Below are 20,535 nucleotides of genomic sequence, written 5' to 3' on the forward strand. Positions count from 1 at the left end.
CCTTCAAAATATTGCAACAACACCAGATCCTTCTGCCTTGCAATCCTCTCTATAACCTCCCTTCAGCATTGAATGTTTCAAGTTCTGATCTTTTTGATGCCTCTGTTTCAGCCGAGATCTGCTTTGCCTGCTGAACTGGATCTTCAGCCTCAGACCATATTGTCACAGAATCTGAGTTACTATTCTGATGCTGGTTTCTATTCTCGTAATCAGATATGCTAGTTTCTTCCAGGATGATATGCTGACATGTTTGATTTACTGATCGCCAACCATCTTGTTTATATCAGTCAGTGCACCTGAATTCTGAAGATCTATTTCAAATCTTTCCTACATCGACCACTCACCGTCTATCTTCTTGTTGTTGCCAACTGATCTTATCTTATCTGCTTCTCACTTCAAGGGATTCCTTTGTTCCAGGAGAATGCCAAGTTCTTTGGTTATTTCACCTTCTATTTTACAACACCTCTAAATCTTTCTGACTCCATAACCATCATTTCAATGAAACATGGAAAAAATGCTTCTTAGGTTGTTATGAAAGTGGTTGAGGATCTCTTTCAACTTCAACAGTTTGATGTGTGCATATATCAGTTGGTTCCAGACATTTGCTGCCACTTTTAGAAACCTACTCAAGGTCACATTAGTTATTGAATCATGCATGGTGGTAATGATAAGCTACTCACTATTCTTTTCCTTTCCACTGTGTGATCTGAATTGGGCCAATCAAAACTCATATTCTAGGAGACACATCTATCCATGATCTAGCAATGGATGTTGTATGCTTCCACTACTAATTCCTCCTAAACTAGCACAAGATTGATTTGCTTCTATGGTTCAGCCGCATTTGCTTATCACTCTAGGAGGGGATCATGGCTCCACATGCATCTTTGAATTAAACCCATTGATTCTAGATTCAAGTGCTTCTGAGTTGTCTCATAGTATATTTCCTGTTCCTTTAGCCTCACAATGGATTCCAATCCTACTAGTGTCATTCTTGCCTACCTTTCCTCCCTACCTTTCCTCATTAGTAAAAGGCATTGGCCAGGTAATTCTTACTTTGTTTCACTTTTATGCCTTTTTTTTGTTTAGTTCACTATACATATAGAAACTAAGCCAATAATTACTTTTTCACTTTTGCTGTTTACTCTGTTTAATACTGGATTCATGGATTAGAAGAATCTAAGACATGAGTCTCAATAATTGTGTAAGTTAGTCGTGGCTCCAACTTCCACTCTAGTGGTTGAGTTCACTCCTCATTAGAAATGTAGTTTATTGGGACATTCAAGCATGCAAAGTATACAAAAGATGCTTTGTAGTTCAGTCTTAGGTGTATTGTGTTTGCTTGTCAATTGGGAAAACATGTTCGGTTTTATTCAATGAGTATTTTTGTATGACAATTTTTTTTTAATGAAAGGACGTTAATCCTTTTATGTTGAGATAATAATACTGGTTGGTGTTTTCATATGAGCAATGGACAATTCTTAGCGTACTTCTTAGCTTTTTTCACTCTTTATCACGTGTCAGTATTCTCCATTATTGATCTTGTTCTCATACATCATAACAATAAAATACTGTAAAATCAAAGAATAGGAATTTTTCTTCATTCCTGAGTCTAATGTTAAGCTAATTCCTTTTCTTGCTTTGTTATCTTGCCAACCATTTTCAGTTGGGGAACTATTATTACAACAAATTCAGTCACTAAGGATCTACAACAAACAAGTTAGATCCTACAATAGACAAAATTTGAACTTGTTACAGGTGTACCTAAAAATTTCATCTTAATAGATCGTTTTGATCCCTTGTATCTTCAATCTTTACCACTTTTGTTTCTATATACTCATAGTGCACCACCACATATTTTCTTTTGTACTACCTAACAAAATTTAAAATCTTAATACATGTTGAAGATTCAGTTTTTTGCCGGAATGGTGTACTCTATTTGTACTACTGAAGTGTTGTGAGTGCCGGTGGTAAATTGGAGATGGAGAATGGAAGAAGATAAGTAGAATAAAAAGAAGAGAAGAACGTAACTACAAACCCATGGGTAAGGTTGAAAGTACCACTCCATATTGGAGTTTTGATATCAATTAGAATGGTAGTCTTGACATTGTATTGCGCTGACTTGGAATGCTTTGGCATATCTAAATCAATTTCAATGACAGTTCATTCTTTAATACTCGTTCACTTAGTTTAATTATTTATAAAAATATGACTGTAGCTATTAAATAACCATTCAATTAAAGTTTCACGCATTGTATTGCACCAACGCCCTACATATTAAAGCATGTCGGGATAAATTCATTTAGGGTTTTACTCATTTATTCTTTACTTATTTATTCCATTTTTTACTTATATTTTCTACTTTTAATATGGCTCTATTAATTTGTAAACAAATACAAATAATTTTATTCAGTATTTACTTAATGGTTGTACAGATGAATACTTTTATTTCCCACTTAACTTATTTACTTATAAAAACAAAACTATAGGAATTAAATTATTAGTTGAATTATTAGAATTTTTAAAGAAATAAGGTACATGAAAATAATAAAAGATTACTTACATGCATATTGACACATATTATGTGACATGCCAAGGCGTACTGATGTTGAGACAATACGATTTTCATCATGTTTGGTACAGGTAGCATAGAAGAGATTATTTGTTACAATTTACTTAAAAAATACATTTTGATTGTGCTGCCGAATGTGGTATGAGATCTTGAATTGTGCTATCTATTATTGTTGTCAATATTGGTGTATGTCTCAGCATCAAACGTTTCAAAGACTCAGGTATGGGCAATATCATATTAGTGAGAAAATCAGTAAAATAGATTTTTAAAATCAGAAAAGTAAAAAAATTTGAAAGAATAAACGAACAATAATTAGTATTTAATGAATAATCCAACAATAGATATTTTAAAAATCTAAAAATGAACTTTGTTTAATCTTTACTATGTATGTCTTTGATTAGTGCTTTTCCTTTTCCACTAGCCATCAATCTTATGTTAACAAAATCAATCTAATCAAAGTCTTAATTAAATTAAATTGATAAAAGTTTGAAGTTAATTTAATTCTAAATTAAGGTTAATTAAATTGAGTAGCTTTAATTTTATTTTTAATAATTTAAATTCTAGTTAGTTTCAATCAAATAAATTTTAAAATATGATTAAAATTAATTTTTGTTAATTATATTAGATTTGAAATATGATGAAAATAATTAAATTGTAATTAGATCATATAGATTAAAATATGATTCAATTTAATTAGTTTAATATATGTTTCAAATGTGATTAATTAAATTAATTTAATTGATATAAAACCGAAATGAGTTAATTCTAATTTAAAATATGGTCTAAAATCTATAATATTGTCAATTTAATCATTTTTGCACTAATTTTTTTAATTAAATTAAATTAATCTATAATTTATAATAATTAAATTAGTTAAATTAATTAGTATAATTGATTAAATTGCATATAATAAATTACCTTATTAGAATTTCCTTATGTTGACTTCCCAATGTTGCACCATCTCCTCCTCGAGAACTTTTGAACACCCTAGAGTTGCGGGGAAGTTGCTTAGTGCTTCTCCTTGAGAAAATTCTTAAGAATAACTTTGAATTCTCCACTCACATGGCTGCACACCACTCCTCTCTCCACCACATGGTGGTAATTCTCTTCGTTGATGCTTCAAGCTGCCAAAGCCTTTCCTCGACTGACTCTCGAGTTCACTTTGATGTTACCATGATTTTCTTCTTTTCTTTGTAGTGTTCAGTTAAGGCTCATCACTATCTAATCTCAATTGGAGATAAATTGTGATATGATGGCATATCGTACATGGAAATTTAGTTCTCTTGCTTCGTGGAAGTCTATTACTGTGTGCAAGTTATATTTACTGTTAAAGCATTCTCTAATGGTTTAGTTGACATTCGAAAAACTTGATTGGTGGCAAAAAGGTATACAGTATATATAGTATTGACAATATAGGTATATTCTCATGTGGCTAAGATTTCTTGAATTTGTATTTTTCTTACTTTTGACAGTTCTCAATAATTATTACATATATGGATATCAAGATTGCTTTCTTCCTCAATGGTCTCAATTAAGAGCTATATATGAGACAATCTTTTGTTGTTTAAAGGGAATATGACCTTCTATCTAAATTGAAAACAATAATTTTATATGGGGAAGCAATCTCCTATAGCATGATTTGGTAAAATCTTTCTCTTATCTAACCAAGCATGATCAAGAGTGTATAAGACCACTCCTAGTTTCACGTTTCCTCAGATTGGGAAGTGTTCTTCTCCGTGTTTATGTTACTGATAGGTATATTATATTGGATTGACACTACATGAATTATAAGGTTGAAGTTCCATCTCTATTAGCAATTTCAAATTTAGGATTAGGCAACTTGAGGTAATTCCTAAGCATTGGAATGCTCTGTCAGGGATGCATTCACATTTCAAAGTAAATATGTGATATTCTTGAAGAAGCTGGTTTTATATGTACTAGATTCTTTGACACTCTTGTGGATCCAAATGTTAACTAATACCAGGGCATAGATGCCATTATCTTGTCTAGGGAAATATCATAAATTGGTTGCCTTATTGAAATATCATGCAATCACTAAATTGATATGACATCTAGTTTTGTGATTGTGGTAGCCCCTTTCTTGAGTCTCATTGTCCTGGGTCATTAGTTTACAGGTTCAAGAATTCTTTGATATCCCAAGGCTTCCCTAGTTAATCGCCTATATCATGATCATGTCGCCTTCAGGATGGTCCAAACAGTTGGGTGTCTTTCAACTAAACCAATTAAATTATATTATGATAATCAAGTCATCATTTGCATTTCCTCTAATATAGTTTTCCATTGCAGGACAAAACATGAAGATTTTTTTTTTGTGTCAGATAGAAAGCGATATTAAGAGATCATTATGTATGTTGTTAGTTCTAATGACCTAACATCTATGATAAACCTAGAGTTGAATATACATGGAACAAGTTGAGTTTATACTAAATCTTTGGACCAATTTGAGGGGGAGTGTTTGGATCCTCTTGTAACTACCTGTGCTAAGGTACCTATCTGGAATTATCTCATCAAGTCTAATATTTGTAAGTGTAAGGAGATACCTAGGATTTTGATTTTTTTCTTAAGCATTAACTAACATATTAAAAAGTGATTTAAGAGGAAGATAGAACTCATAGTTGTGGTTTAGCTGTAGAGGTTCAACATAGAGGACAAAGGATCACTAGAATATAAGTGATGAGGTTAGAGACAGACACATAAGTAATGCAGCTGTGTGATGGTTGCTGGTTTACAAAAAAAGGATAAATAAATCAATATAGAAGATGTTTAACTATCTACAGTTGCAAGCTGCACAATTTCAATATTGAAAAATTACAGTATAGTTTACCTATTAAGTCCTTTCTTCTGCCGTTTTCTTCTTCCTACCTTCAGTGTTCGAGTGTTTATTTATTTATTTTCTTCTCTGGTGGCGGTGGGTATAACAGTCTAGCAGTGGTATTGTGATGGGTACAATTGTCTTCCTTGTTAAGTCATCATTTATTCTGTCCGTTCGATTTTGACCTCAATAAATCTTCGATATCAACTATCTTTTATCTGGCTGTAGGCTCATTAAGGAGACTATGTCAAGAGCTTATGATTTAATCAGTCAAACAAGCTTTAGAAGCCTTGGAAGCCTTAGTTATCCTTGCTCTGATCCCTTGGATGCAACAGTTGCGACTTCCAAGCTGAATATTTATGATGATCTTCCCCAGGAATTTTTTCAAATGATTGCTGCTGCTGGACCATACCTCTACCGTGATACAATTCTGCTTCAGAAGGTGAAAAGTTGTTTTATTGCTTAATCACGGTGACAATGCTTTTTAAAACTGTTTCTTAATCTAAGGGCTTTTTTTTTGTACATATGTTAACCACATGATGTCTTTCTTATGTTTTCTTTCCCGATTCCTATGCATGATTTGGTCAATACCATAGGATTCCATGGTGCATCTTTGGTACAATATTTAAGCCATAGACTAAAATTACAGGCTAACTTCCAATGTTGAATATAATGAAGATACTATGTCTACCTATACCAAAATGTAACTTATACCCTGTAAATATCAATACGCTCCTTAATCTGGTTGCATATTTAGTGATATTTGCATGTGCAGGTGTGCATATTGTTAAGGGCATATTATGTATCTGCACAAGATCTTTCCAGTAGTGTCTCATGTGCTGATTTGAATGATGCAAAGAACCGAGATCCTCGTTTTCGAGCTAAAGAAGCTAGACATAGAGTCGAGGAAGCTTTAGGAACATGTTTACTTCCCTCGCTGCAAATGGTACCTGCAAATCCTGCAGTTGGCCAGGAGATATGGAACATTCTGTCTATGCTTCCTTATGAGGTTTGCTTGGTATTGTTATTCTTTGTAATGAGTCATTATTGGTTCTATCCTGTCAATTTTGCATTGTAGGCTCGTTATCGTCTATATGGTGAATGGGAGAAGGAGGATGAACAAAATCCAATTCTTCTGGCAGCAAGGCAGCTTGCAAAGGTCCATATCTTTTAATTGCTTTCATATCATCTATGTATATTTTATATGCACAGAACTTAGTTCCAGTATTTGGCAAATTAGTTGGACACAAGGAGAATTTTGAAAAGGCTTGCAAAGGAAAACTTGAAACAACTGAGTCGCATGGTAGCCAAGCTTGCTCATTCTAATCCGATGACTGTTCTCCGCACAATAGTTCAGCAGGTTCACATTTCCCAAGAATGACTATCCTATTATTTTTTTTGGGTATATCATGCCTCCATCCCTATTGGAGATAAAGAACTATGGAAAGACCATAAATTGCAGATTGAAGCATATAAAGATATGATAACACCTGTTGTGGATGCATTCAAGTACTTAACACAGGTACCATTTTTATTTGATCTTTTATGCCTATTGTGCTTCTGATAAATGGTTCTATTGGTTCTCTTGTAGCATTACTAACTATAATCATGATGTTGTTCGGACACTATCTTTATCTATGCACATTCTTATTTTATCATACTGAACCAACATACATTTGTAAATGCCAAGTTTATATTAACATTCACTTTTAGCTTATCTTGCTGACTATAGTTTTTCTACCTTGATAACTATCTTTTATCACATTGTACTTATATGACCATGTTGCCGGGTAGATTTGCTACAGAATCTCGATTCAAACTTATGTGCTTTTGAGGTTTGTTATATGGTGGATCAAGATATGGATCATTGCTTTATCATTGTACTTGTACTCTATGCACAAAGCAACACCATGTTGTGCAGCATAGCCGAAATCTCGCACCATGATGCATTGTTTGAAACATGATGCATAGCCAAAAAGTAAAAGAAACATGATACATTGTTTGAAATCTCGCACCATGTTGTGCAGCATAGCCGAAATATATCATTTTGATAAATTATCAAAACTCGAAACTACTAGAATTTATCTTGTGTTGTTAGCTTAATTTGTCGATGAGTATAGTGTCATATTAACATTCAACACCCTTTGACATGTTACAAACAACATGAAGATAAAGTGATGCTTGTTATTTTTTTAGCTTATGTTCATGCAATACAATGTTCAAATTGTATGATTATGTATAAGAGATAATAATAAGGATGTGTTCTATTTTTATTCTTCTTTTTCATCTCCACTGGCACCATATGTTGAAAGAATAACAACAATATGGTTCTAGGCAAAATCCGAAATTCCTGCATGGCTCAAGATTTTGAATGGTACATGCCTAATTCAAAAGCCTTGCATTGAAAAACAAAAGCAAATCTAACAATAAGAGATGGTTTACGTGTTCACAGATGAAAATAAAATCATAGTCTAAAGATAAAATTGTTTTTCTGACTCAGAAAATAGATGACCTAATCATCAAACTAATAAGGGGTAATGGATATGGTAGGAAGGTTTAGTGGGTATGTTCAAGACAATACAAAAGAATAAGGGAAGAGACATCAAGAGGGTTAGTGGGATGAGAGGCGGGAAAGGAGGGGTCTGACACTAGAGGGGTGGTGGTGCTGTAACATGACAAAGGGGAAGCTGCAATGGCAGTAGTCTTTCTCCTCAAGGAGGAGATTAGGTGGCCAGTTGAGAAGAAGTTCATCCATAACATACTAATAACATTTTCTTTCATTCAAAGAGTAAAGCTCTCGTTGGATGTTTCATGTTGTAGGATTCTTCCATGTATTATTTCTCAACATGCTATGGCATGTTGCACTTTCTATTTAGACAACTGTCAATTACTTTTACATGTTTGTAGCACCAAAATCTTGATTTTGTTTGAATTAACTGACATCTGAGTGTCTCTTGTCATCTGCTTGAATGCTCTGGTCCATATTTACATGTTAAGTACCAAATATTATTGTGTTATCAGAACTTCATGATACAGCTAGTATCCTACCTTCAGAATGTTCATTTGGCCAATCATAGGATAAGTCATGTCTCTTTATTTTTCTTCTTTTTCATTGTTTAGAGGAATTGGAGACATAGTTTTATTTTTTAAAATGATTTCTGCTCATTTCTTCAGTACTTTTTCTTCCATGCATTTTAAGAGACCATCACCAGGTTCATGTGTATGTTTCTTCTTGAGGTAAATTTGTTATGCTAAAAATATTTTTTTATTGTCATGTGTAGATTGTGTTCTTTTACAGAGTTCTTGCACTGAGCAATTTATCTGTTGGTTGATCTATTGAATTTTCTTGGCGCAACGGTAAGGTTGCTGCCATGTGACCTAGAGGTCACGGGTTCAAATCCTGGAAACAGCCTCTTGCCAAAGGCAAGGTAAGGCTGCGTACAATGGATCCTTTCCCCGGACCCCGCATGGCGGGAGCTTCGTGCACCGGGCTGCCCTTTTGATCTATTGAATTTGGTTTGCCATCTCTTATATAATTATCAATTATTTGCAGTTTCAAGTTTTTTTCATGTGTATATTTCCATTTTCCATGACAGTTGGAGTATGACATGCTGGAATATGTGGTGATTGAGCGTCTAGTATATGGAGGGCGATCTAAGCTCAAAGATGATGGCCTTAATCTGTCAGATTGGCTTCAATCTCTTGCATCCTTCTGGGGTCATCTGTACGTATATATTTCTTCAAATAAATGCTTTTAACCTCCACAATGTTTGCTCATGATAATTTATTATGATCTGAATGTGTTTATTTGTCAAACTCTGTTTCATTAAATTCGGCCTACAAAATCTGCTTTTTTGGTACTATCACAAATATCACTTATTTGTTTATTTTCAGTTGTAAGAAGTATCCTTCCATGGAGTTGAGAGGTCTTTTTCAGTATCTTGTTAATCAGTTGAAGAAGGGCACTGGTATTGAGCTTGTTCTTTTACAGGTACCTCAATGGCTTCAAAGGCTTTATCTTTTGTTTGTGGTCTTGCTAAGAATTTTGAACCTACACATTTTGGTTTGAGTGCAGGAACTTATTCAGCAAATGGCGAATATGCAATACACTGAAAATATGACTGAAGAACAACTTGATGCTATGTCTGGAAGTGAGACTTTGCGGTATCAGGCTACTCTGTTTGGAATGACTAAAAATAATAAGGTAAATTCACATTGGGCCGCTATAAGTCATCATGTGAGACTATTAATCAGATCATCTTTCAACATTTGTGATGATTTGGTTTTTTTAGTATACTTGTATATGTTTCCCACATTTATCATATGCATTTCTATTACTTTTCACTATAGAAAGAGGAAGGATAGTGCATGTTCAAAATAAAAACTCATCTCTCCTGTCCTCTCACTCTCTCTGCTTGCTCTAGCTCAATTTAATCGTGTACTTTCTGCCATAGCAATTATTTGTGTACCTGTGTATTGTAGATAGTGAGAGAGATAACACGTGCAAGCACTTTTTCTGATTATTATGCTGGTCTTACAGTTCTTTATAAAACTCCCAAGTTGTTTAATCGTATAGCTCATATCTTAGCAATTTTTTTACCTTAGTTGGCAAGCACTTTTTCTGATTATTATGCTGGTCTTACAGTTCTTTATAAAACTCCCAAGTTGTTTAATCGTATATCATATCTTGTTTTTTCTTGTTGGGACTGAGTTAGTCTACTGGAGTCTTTGCAGTTCTTTATAAAACTCCCAAATTCTTTGGTCATGTAATCATATCTTGTTTTTTCTTGTAGGTACTGAGTAAATCCACCAACAGGCTGAGGGATGCATTGCTACCCAAGGAAGAACCAAAGTTGGCTATTCCACTTTTAATACTCATTGCCCACCACCGTTCCATGTAATGTGTTTTGCTTCTCCATTTATTCAAAATGATTCAACTTATACTAGTTCATTTTGAATTCTGATTTATAATGTAATTATAACTCCAGTTCTGAGTTCGTTGCTTCGTGTACAGGGTTGTCATGAATGCAGATGCGTCATACATCAAAATGGTTAGTGAACAGTTTGACAGGTGTCACGGCACACTCCTGCAATATGTAGATTTTCTATGCAACGCACTGGCTCCTGCAACATATGCTCAATTAATTCCTTCTTTAGATGAACTTGTGCAAAAGTACCATCTGGATCCAGAGGTGATATGCCCCCCTTTTATTCTCTCTTTTGGTTAATTAATATAAGCGTCTCAAACTTTCAAGTGTTTTTTTAAATCTATCTAAAAATTTCACTTGCTTCCAATTCATAGCTAAACTGTTTAAGCTATTTTAATATTATCATATTCTTAATAATATATGTTCTATTTCAATTTATAAAGCAATCTTATAAACTCTTTTTTTTGTTAAAACTCTTTTTCCTTCAAAAAAATAAGATATTTTTCATTAGTAACATTGTGTTTTTTAACTTGAAATACTTTCTTCATTCAAAGAAAAATCATTTTAAAATAATAATGATATTTTTTGTTAGTAAGAATAATTAAAATCAAATAGCAGGAATCAATAATTATTAGAATCGAAGATCTCATGTGGACAATTGGATGAAGTTGAAATTGTTTAGATAGTTTAGCTATCAAACTGTAGCCACGAGACTTGTGGGTGGTTTTGGGAAAACATGAAAGCTTATCTTCAGATTGCATTGAATGGACTTTATTGGAAATAGCATAAGAATTTTCTGCTTTTACTCTTTGACGTGAGCTTACATATGAATTGTTGCTTCTTTTAGTACCTAGATAAAACTGAGCTGTATGGTAGAATATGATTTTTGTTTTGTCATATGTAGATTTAGAATCTAAATTCTCATTTGACTCAGGTTGCTTTTCTGGTATACCGGCCTGTGATGAGACTCTTCAAAAGAATGCATGGATCTGATTCTTGCTGGCCCCTTGACACCATCGACCACTCAAACAATGAAACTGAAGAAAATGAAATAGAACCTTCAAATTCATCAAATGATGTTATATTGGATCTTGGTTCACCAAGGAGATCTATAATGTAAGATCTGTTGGATTTAAGCTGTGTTTCTTAGCTTTGATCCAATATCTCTCTTACAAAGTTTAGCTGTATGTGGCCTGTCCTTAATATTTAACATATTCATGTTTCACTTATAATTTTTCAGGTGGTCAGATCTTCTTGCTACAGTCCAGTCAATGCTTCCCTCAAAAGCTTGGAATAGCCTTTCTCCAGATCTGTATGCCACATTTTGGGGGTTAACTCTTTATGATCTTCATGTTCCCAGAAACAGATATGAGGCAGAGATTGCCAAGCAACATTCTGCCATGAAAGCCTTGGAAGAGATTTCTGACAACTCAAGTATTGCAATCACAAAACGTAAAAAGGACAAGGAAAAGATTCAAGAGGTTTTAGATAGATTGACTAGTGAATTTCAAAAGCATGAGCAGCATGTCTCATCGGTGCGCCAACGGCTTGCTCGTGAAAAGGATAAATGGCTAAGTTCTTGCCCTGACACTTTAAAGATCAACATGGAGTTTCTTCAGCGATGCATTTTCCCTCGTTGCACCTTCAGCATGCCAGATGCTGTATATTGTGCTAATTTTGTGTTTACCTTGCACTCTCTTGGAACACCTTATTTTAACACAGTCAACCATATAGATGTTCTTATCTGTAAAACCCTGCAACCTATGATCTGCTGCTGCACTGAATATGAAGCTGGAAGACTTGGAAGGTTTTTGTATGAGACATTAAAAATGGCATACCACTGGAAGGTAAATGGGAATTGTTTCAGTTGTGCTACATTGTCCTTTTATGTTGGTATTGGAAAATTATCTTATCAAAATTGTCTTATCGGATGATGATTCATCAGTTTGCTTCAAATTCATGCCATAAGATCTTTTTTTTCCTCTCACAGAGTGATGAGTCTATTTATGAAAATGAATGCGGAAACATGCCTGGATTTGCCGTTTATTACAGATTTCCAAACAGTCAGCGTGTCACTTACAGCCAGTTTGTTCGAGTATGCACTTTTTCATGTTTTTACTTTTGTGTAGCATTAAATTCCTAGATTGTTTGAAGTTTAGAAGTTCCATAGATGCAGCATTGTTGCTTAGCCTTGACTAGACATTTTAGACATGCGGCTTGTAAATCTTCATAACACTTTCGATAACAGAAGGAACAAAAAATAACTTGCTTAATTTCAGATGCACACACACAGTTTATAGGTTCAAAAATCTATGCTAGAAGTTGTTTCTGATTGTTTTCTCTCATGTATCGATTATTATTTATTTTTATCATATTGTTATATCTTTACCCAATGTATCCTTTATCATGCACCGGGCTGCTCTTTTTTTGTTATATCTTTACCCAAATGTTTTATGCACCAATCAGCATGTTATCTTGTTTTATTTGCATTATATTTTTCTTATATCTCTTGTGTATTCTCATCTGAACTTGTTTTGCATTATTCTTCAGCTAGGGCATCCTCTTCCTTGACTTATTCTACCTCTGTTTTTCTAATCCTTTCTGTTTCCTTTTTATTATGTCTGCCCAATTTTTTAATCCTGCCATGGATGTATTGTCTTTCGATGACATTTTGCTACTAGTCTGCATCCTCTTTGAAAGTGCCAGGCTTTAAAGATCTGCTCTAAATAGATGATTGAAATATATCACTAATGCATGTTTCCTACACCCCCATCTCTATTTATTCAATAGATTAACTTAATACTCCTATGAGATTTGCAAAGTTCTGCAATGGCCATCTGCTGGGTATTAGAAAAAAATTATTCTCGGTTTATGGCTAGCGTTCTTGATCTTTGGAAATAGATCACACTTTACATATATATAATTGGAGATTATTTTAGCAAACTCAGTTTTATAATTATTTCCGCGAAATTTGTTACTGTATTTTCCTGATTTTTTTTTTGTTTTGTGAAGGTACACTTCAAATGGAACACAAGAATAACACGATTACTTGTACAGTGCTTGGAATCTAGTGAATACATGGAAATAAGAAATGCACTTATTGTTTTAACCAAAATATCTAATGTGTTCCCTGTTACCCGAAAGTCTGGACTTAATCTTGAGAAAAGGGTAATAATCATATCTTGACCCTTTTTTTCAGACGTCATCTAAAGAATTCAGAATTCTCAATTCCCATTTTGGTCGGACTATTCTTTATAGGTGACCAAGATTAAAGGAGATGAAAGAGAGGATTTGAAGGTTTTGGCCACTGGAGTAGCTGCAGCATTGGCTGCTCGTAAGGTTGGTCATAAATTGGATAATCTTGTTTTATAATGATTTTAATTTGCAACAAATTTTATCCATGATCAATTTTCTGGTTAATGTCTTGCTCATTCATTTATCTACTGACACAGAGCTTATGGGTTTCTGAAGAAGAATTTGGCATGGGCATTGTAGAGTTGAAATCAACAGCATCAGCTCCAAAATCAGTACCTGGTAATTTTTCAACGTCTTTATCAATGGCAACTTTACTCCAAAGGATGTAAAGAGGACCAAATTCTTCTACAGGAAATCAGATAGTAGACCCTTTGAGCACAGGTAAGGAGCATATCCAACACACAAAATCTACTGATAGAGCAGATGGCGGAAGTGTTTTGAAGCCTGATTCTACACAACCGAAAGTGAAAACTGGCCTTCTGGCAAATGGGCAGGAAACAAATTTCTCTATATCTGCTACAATGAATAAGAATTCTGGTCTTGTGAAAAACATGGATGAATCCATGAGATCAGATGATGTGAGTGCCAAGGCTTATACTAAGGGTGCTGTAGAATCCGATGTAAGTAATGATCATACTCCAACTATGCACCTTAAGTTGCACACCTTTTTTATTATTATCTTGAGCCTTGACTTTATTGCTCATTGCCTTTTGTAGTTATCAGTTGTGAGATTCTATTATGTATAATTTTCTGAATATATGTTATATCTGATTTGGGTCTGGTATCATGGTGTTAAATTCTTCAACATACTTTTCGCTAAATGAAAGAAAACAAATATTTTAGTTTACAATTTAAATCTCGTGCTATGTTACCTTCTTGCCTGATATTATTTTGAGCCCATACTGAGCCATGGGACAATGTTGGAACATCACACCATTTCATGTCTTCAGCAAGTGTTCAAAGGTGACCCTGAAAGAATGAAGGTCAAACAAAGCAAGACCCAGCAAACAATTTCTCTGTAATGCGCATGTGGGAATAACTACTGTACGTTCCTTCATTCCCAATCCTTCCTCTTCTGTTGATTCCTCTCTCTCTCTCTCTCTCTCTCTCTTCCAATCTTCCTCCTGTCCACCAACTACACCATATCAATAGAGTTGAGTTGTGCCAATCTATATCATGCAGCATAGGTCAACATCAAGGAATGAAATAAGCAGCTAAACCTTGCTTTATTTAATTATTCATTCAAGTGCCATTTATTTAACTGCAACATACTTTCAAACATGAATAATGAGCAAAGCAACTTTATATAACAATGAGGGGATGCCGTTTTATAGGCCTTACAACCCAGTCTAAAATTTACTTAGGCACAACAATAAATTCCTCAACATACAATTAGATTATGTTTCATAGAAATAGTGAAAATATAAATAAAATAACGAGAGGTTGAGAGAACAAAGGATAAGGAAGATAAAAAATTAAAAAAGGAACAGGACCTAGTAGCTGGGTCACTCTTCGTAGACATTGTCAGAGTTTGTATTGCTTGACATTGCTGGAATATCACCCAATACAAATGATACAAAGGTTTGTTATTGCACATCACAGTTAAAACACTTTATTTTTGTATGCTGCAGCCTAGTGTGAGTTTGATCCCTTAGCTGATTGATACATTTTGCTCATGTCAACTGGCTCAAAACTGGATCTGAGACTATTTTTGTCTACCCATACAATTTTGTATAACAGAGGATGGACTTTGTTAGAGTTTGATTCATGCAAATTTCACATCTATGACAATTTATATCTGTTATGGTATAAAAGAAATATAAATACATATGTTGGCCCCTTTCCTGACAAATCGAACTTGTAGAATAAATATCTGGTCAATCAACTTAACATGGTACCAAAGGAGAATGTCTTAAGTTGATATCCTACTTGTGTCAAAAATACTCTCATTATTCATGTGTTGGATTTGAGCCATCAATATACCCATCCACACATGAAGTGGAAGGGATAGAAATATAAACTATAGGTTGGTCCTTTTTTCAATGTTCGAAATTCTAGGATAATGAATTAGCCAATCAACTTAAATACCATATAGAGTTGACCTCCATGTGCTTCCTACGTGGGTAGTTCAAATGCATCTGGGTTTTCTCCTAGTTTCTTCAACTTTGTGGTTCATTTAATCAATTATCTTTTTTGTTTTCATATTTTTAAATTGTAGGTTTATTTTCCTGATTGTCCATACCAGTATTATAATCTAGTTTCTAAACTAAAAGCTGGAAGAGTTCTTATACAGGTATAGTTGTTGGTCAACATGCAAGTTGTGTACCAGGCATTTTGAAGGATATACGTTTACAATCAATCTAGGTTAGGTGTACATCACTCTTACTTTTTTAAGTCAAATAACCTATTAACAAATTTTTGGGAATTGTTTAGGTTGACTAATCTAGGTCTTTATTAATAAGAAACTGTCTTCCATTTTGATATTTTAAGATTCTCATACCTATCATCTATAGTTCTCATTATATGGACTACTGAGGATATTTCTTCTCATCACATAAGAGTATTGACAGATAATGGTCATAATATAAGTTGCATGGGTGAACAAGAGCATAACAAAAAATGAGTTTTTTATGGTTAAGATATGATGAATAGCTTTAGGCTAAGGTATATTTTTATTTTTGTGACAGAATAATTAAAGATATTGGGTTGATGCTTGTAAGGTTACTTTCAAGTTTCAACTTCACTCTTCATCTTGCATTTTATGCAATTGTTGTTGTATTGGGTCTTAAATGTGTTATTGTACCAGATCCTAAACTTCTTTTTAATATTTTACAATTAATATTGGCACAAGATACCAAATCTTCTCTTGCATCATATCGAAATTGTTCTTGAATTTTGAAATTTTTATGACCTTTGCCATGTGGAATCTCTAATAATTGGCAGCTTCTGAAGACACTATAATTTCATGTAGTGTTGATTGAAATTATACGAAAAGCAATAGACTTGGCTAATTGTCTCTATAATGGAGAACTTGCTGTAAGAATCCATGCTTAGGCTAACAACTTATGGCTGCACTTTCGTCGTAGAGCATCAATTTATAGATCAATCAGCGAATGATACTGCAAGAATCAATATTTGCTCATAGTTACCGACTTATAGATGCACTATCATCATAAGATATCAATTTAAAAGATCAGCTCTTTTTAAACTCTAGTGCTTTTTGTGATTTACTGAATGATCTCTTTGTAACAAAGCGGAATGCAATCTTCCTTATGAGCAAGCTTTGTTGCCCTAATCATTTTCTAAACTAGCAACAGGAGTAAACCTTATTCTGAACTAGATATATTCTTGTTGGCAGACAAGAGCACTGCAAAAACGAGCTTCTATTCCAAAGATGATAAAACAGGAGGTTGCCAAAGAAGACAACAAATCTGGAAAACCAGTTAGCAGGAGTGCCGGTCAACAGTCTTCTATATCTGCAGACAAAGATGCCCAAGTTTATCCAGCTGATAATAGGGAGGGTGGAACTATTGTTGCTTCTTCTGCAGTATCCAATGGTATCTCTGCGCCTGCCTCTGCGAAAACATCAGTTACGTCTACCAGAATGAATGAAATGCATGAAAATGTGGAAACTTCTGATGCATCCATTAGACAACAGAAGAGAACATTTCCTGGTGAAGAACAAGAAAAAACATACAAACGTAAGAAAGGAGAAACTGATACTAAAGATGGTGAAAGTACAGATGTACGAGTTTCTGATAAAGAAAGAGGTCATGATGTAAGAGCAATGGATAAACCTCTTTTTCTGGAGCTTGAGAAGCCTTCTTTGGAAGAGCAGAGTACTAATAGATCACTGGATAAATCAAAGGATAAAACTAATGAAAGGCATGAAAAGGATCACAGAGAAAAGTCGGATCGCACTGACAAAGACCTTCATGAGAAATCAAGAGATAGGTCACTGGAGAGGCATGGAAGAGAGCGTTCTATTGAAAAAATGCAAGAGAGGAGCACCGATAGAAATCTTGATAGGTCAGTTGAGAAAGCTAGAGAGGATAGAAGTAAAGATGATCGGACCAAGCCCAGGCATACTGAGATCTCCACAGATAAGACACATCTCGATGAACGATTTCATGGACAAAGTTTGCCTCCACCTCCACCATTACCTCCCAGTTTTGTTCCTCAATCGGTGGGTAGCAGTAGAAGAGATGATGAGACTGACAGAAGAGCTAGTAACACAAGGCACATCCAGCGACTTTCTCCTAGACATGATGAAAAAGAAAGGAGGCGATCAGAAGAGAATACTTTAACCTCCCAAGACGATTCAAAACGTAGAAGAGAGGATGACTACCGGGAAAGAAAGCGTGATGAACGGGATGGACCATCAGTAAAGGTAGACCTTAATTCTGTGTAAAATTTTCTTATATCATTGTCCAAAATGATAAAAATCACCTTTTAAAAAGGCTACACAATTATCCACATTATATAAAGTCCTTTGCTCTATTAAAATTTTCAAATTTCTTTTATGTATCATTATTATCCTATTTTAGGATTTGCATAATTGGCATGTCCAAAAGGCTTTGGCTTTCATTATTTAGTGGGAGTTCGTTTTAACCTGTTAGGTGATCATGATTAAATATATAGGTTGATCTTAATGTGCCATGGATCTGAAATAATTGGCTAAAGAAACAAAGTAACAATTTTATCAGAAGCTATGGAAAATTGAAGATAAAACTCATCCGGATGAAAACTAAGCACCAATATGCAAAAATTGCCAACAAATTTGTATGGCAGCACATTGTACTGGAGTGGAAACTGGAAACATCTTACTTTGATAAGATAGTATATACCAAATGTGAAAAGATATATGGTCATCAGCAACATTACTATTTAATTAGTGTTTGCTCTTCATGCTTGTCTTGCTTTCTGTTATCCATTCAATAACCTACATAACAACAAATACACCCGCTCAGTTTGTCAATCGCTTTTGATTGGGCAATAGGTTTCTGCTTCATTTGTAATCTTCATCATCAAGCAATGTGTGGCAACTGATTGGTCAGCTCCACTTTTAATGATGTGTAATATCCTCGCATCATGTTTCAAGTTAGTTTCCAGCTGAAGTAGATCCCTCTCTGATCTCTCATAATGTCCAATGCATGTCTGAATTATTATCATAGCAACTTTCACATCCATCAACTTTTAATGGGTACAAGGTCTTAAATCATACTATTCACTTCATGTTTGCAAATGGATAATGATGGTTAGGTTTTCAATTCCTTTGCCAGATAGTTGACTGTGAAATTTTGGTCAAGATCATTAATATGCTAAAAGTCAATGATGTTTTTGTGTTATGATCACCAGATGGATGACAGGGAGAGAGATAAAGTAACCATGATGAAGGATGATATGGAACTCATTGCAGGCTCCAAGCGACGGAAACTGAAGAGAGAGCACACATCTGAAACAGGTGGGGAGTATTCACAAGCTGGTCAGCTACCTCCCTCACTTGCTCCAGGAATGCCTCAATTATATGATGGTAGAGAAAGGGCAGACAAAAAGGCAGTCATGGGGCAGCAACGTGCTGCATACATAGAGGAAGCACCAAGAATACATGGGAAGGAAGCTGCAGGCAAAATTAACCGAAGGGAATCTGATCAGTATCCTTATGCCTACTTATATACTTTCAATTACATTTCTTCACCAATTTGTGACATCCTTTTTTGATCTAATCTTGTGTTATTTCAGTTGACTTGCAGTTTTTACTTGTATATGTGAAAATAATCATTTTCACAAATTGTAGGTAGCACATATATGCGTCGGACAAATAGATGACCAATTTAGATAAATATTTTTCTTCATTAACAACTACTTATATATCTACCTTTTATTTTGTTCCAAGTGTTCTGAGTAGTATTTTTTTTCCTTCTGTAGTTCACGAAAAAAGGTGGGCACTTTTAGGATAACCAACATAAGAGGGAAAAATGGCTCTGTTCTTTGACTCCTCATTATGAATGAACATCCAAAACTATTATGCAGTTTAATTTATGTGATGGCACCCCCCAAGTGCAGATCATATGCATTTTTTAAAAAATGAATCTAACGTTTTTGTTAATCCAAGGTTAAGACTAATATGATTCTTCCTAATCAATATTGAGAGCTGATCAAATTTTCTAGGTTTTGTTTAAAATATGTTCCATTTAGAATGATTGCCTAAGTACATGAATTATTGTGCAGTACAAATTACATTTCAAGTTTCAAAAGGCCAAAATCCATATCTAGATAATTGATGTTTATATGATTTTTTTTTTAAAAAAAAAACAGTAAAGCAAGCTTCTCGTCTTGTTTTCCTCTTGCAATTTTTGGCCTCAAAAGTGTTACTTTGACTTGTAACTTCAGACTGCATGAAAGGGAGTGGGAAGAAGAAAAGCGAAGACCTGAAGCAAAAAGGAAGCACAGAAAGTAGGCAGTGACGAGCATTTAGGTGCTGATGTTCTAGGAGCAACATCGCAAGCTATTGCAGGCTTAGCCAGGTGTAAAATAACATCTAGTGGTGTCAAACTTTTGTTGAGCTATGCAGCTGTTGCCTCGATGAGTACATCTAGTGTTTCTGCTGTCTCTGGCATGCCAGTGTTGTCGTGGATCAGAATAAACTCGAAGATGGATTCAACGATGGAATTTGTAGTACTCCATTTGTGGACCTTGCCACAAGCAGATCCATTAAACTTTCGGATTCTACAGCACAGGAGATGACAGAATTCTCATTAACTATTCTACTGTATCTGCATTGTTTATGGTGTGTCAGTATCCTTACCGAGCCATTTGTGGTCTCCAATCATGAAAATATTAATTATGATGATCGTGATAGAATTTATTTGGTCATTGTCGGGAGATCTGCACAGCGTGCAACAGTGTGTAGATTGGAACAAGATTTAAATTGATTTTACAATCATCCA

General features: G+C 34.5%; 1 protein-coding gene across 1 annotated transcript in view; it reads left to right on the top strand.

Moving 5' to 3' along the window:
* The window catches only part of LOC141838851 (THO complex subunit 2), a 37,372-nt gene extending 16,837 nt beyond the window's left edge, over positions 1 to 20,535 (top strand). The window contains exons 14-33 of the mRNA XM_074726449.1: positions 5,631 to 5,844; positions 6,178 to 6,411; positions 6,481 to 6,561; positions 6,643 to 6,762; positions 6,865 to 6,924; positions 8,999 to 9,126; positions 9,297 to 9,393; positions 9,478 to 9,606; positions 10,196 to 10,299; positions 10,417 to 10,594; positions 11,265 to 11,446; positions 11,571 to 12,177; positions 12,321 to 12,425; positions 13,343 to 13,498; positions 13,589 to 13,669; positions 13,783 to 13,864; positions 13,937 to 14,205; positions 16,944 to 17,975; positions 18,944 to 19,239; positions 19,979 to 20,535. Coding sequence (XP_074582550.1) covers positions 5,631 to 5,844; positions 6,178 to 6,411; positions 6,481 to 6,561; positions 6,643 to 6,762; positions 6,865 to 6,924; positions 8,999 to 9,126; positions 9,297 to 9,393; positions 9,478 to 9,606; positions 10,196 to 10,299; positions 10,417 to 10,594; positions 11,265 to 11,446; positions 11,571 to 12,177; positions 12,321 to 12,425; positions 13,343 to 13,498; positions 13,589 to 13,669; positions 13,783 to 13,864; positions 13,937 to 14,205; positions 16,944 to 17,975; positions 18,944 to 19,239; positions 19,979 to 20,045 — 4,222 coding nt within the window. The 3' untranslated portion in view covers positions 20,046 to 20,535. The remainder of the gene's footprint in view (positions 1 to 5,630; positions 5,845 to 6,177; positions 6,412 to 6,480; positions 6,562 to 6,642; positions 6,763 to 6,864; positions 6,925 to 8,998; positions 9,127 to 9,296; positions 9,394 to 9,477; positions 9,607 to 10,195; positions 10,300 to 10,416; positions 10,595 to 11,264; positions 11,447 to 11,570; positions 12,178 to 12,320; positions 12,426 to 13,342; positions 13,499 to 13,588; positions 13,670 to 13,782; positions 13,865 to 13,936; positions 14,206 to 16,943; positions 17,976 to 18,943; positions 19,240 to 19,978) is intronic.

The sequence above is a fragment of the Curcuma longa genome, chromosome 11 (genome assembly GCF_044706935.1).
Source record: "Curcuma longa cultivar G26 ecotype Majalengka, Jawa Barat chromosome 11, ITB_CL_G26_1.1, whole genome shotgun sequence".
NCBI lineage: Eukaryota > Viridiplantae > Streptophyta > Magnoliopsida > Zingiberales > Zingiberaceae > Curcuma > Curcuma longa.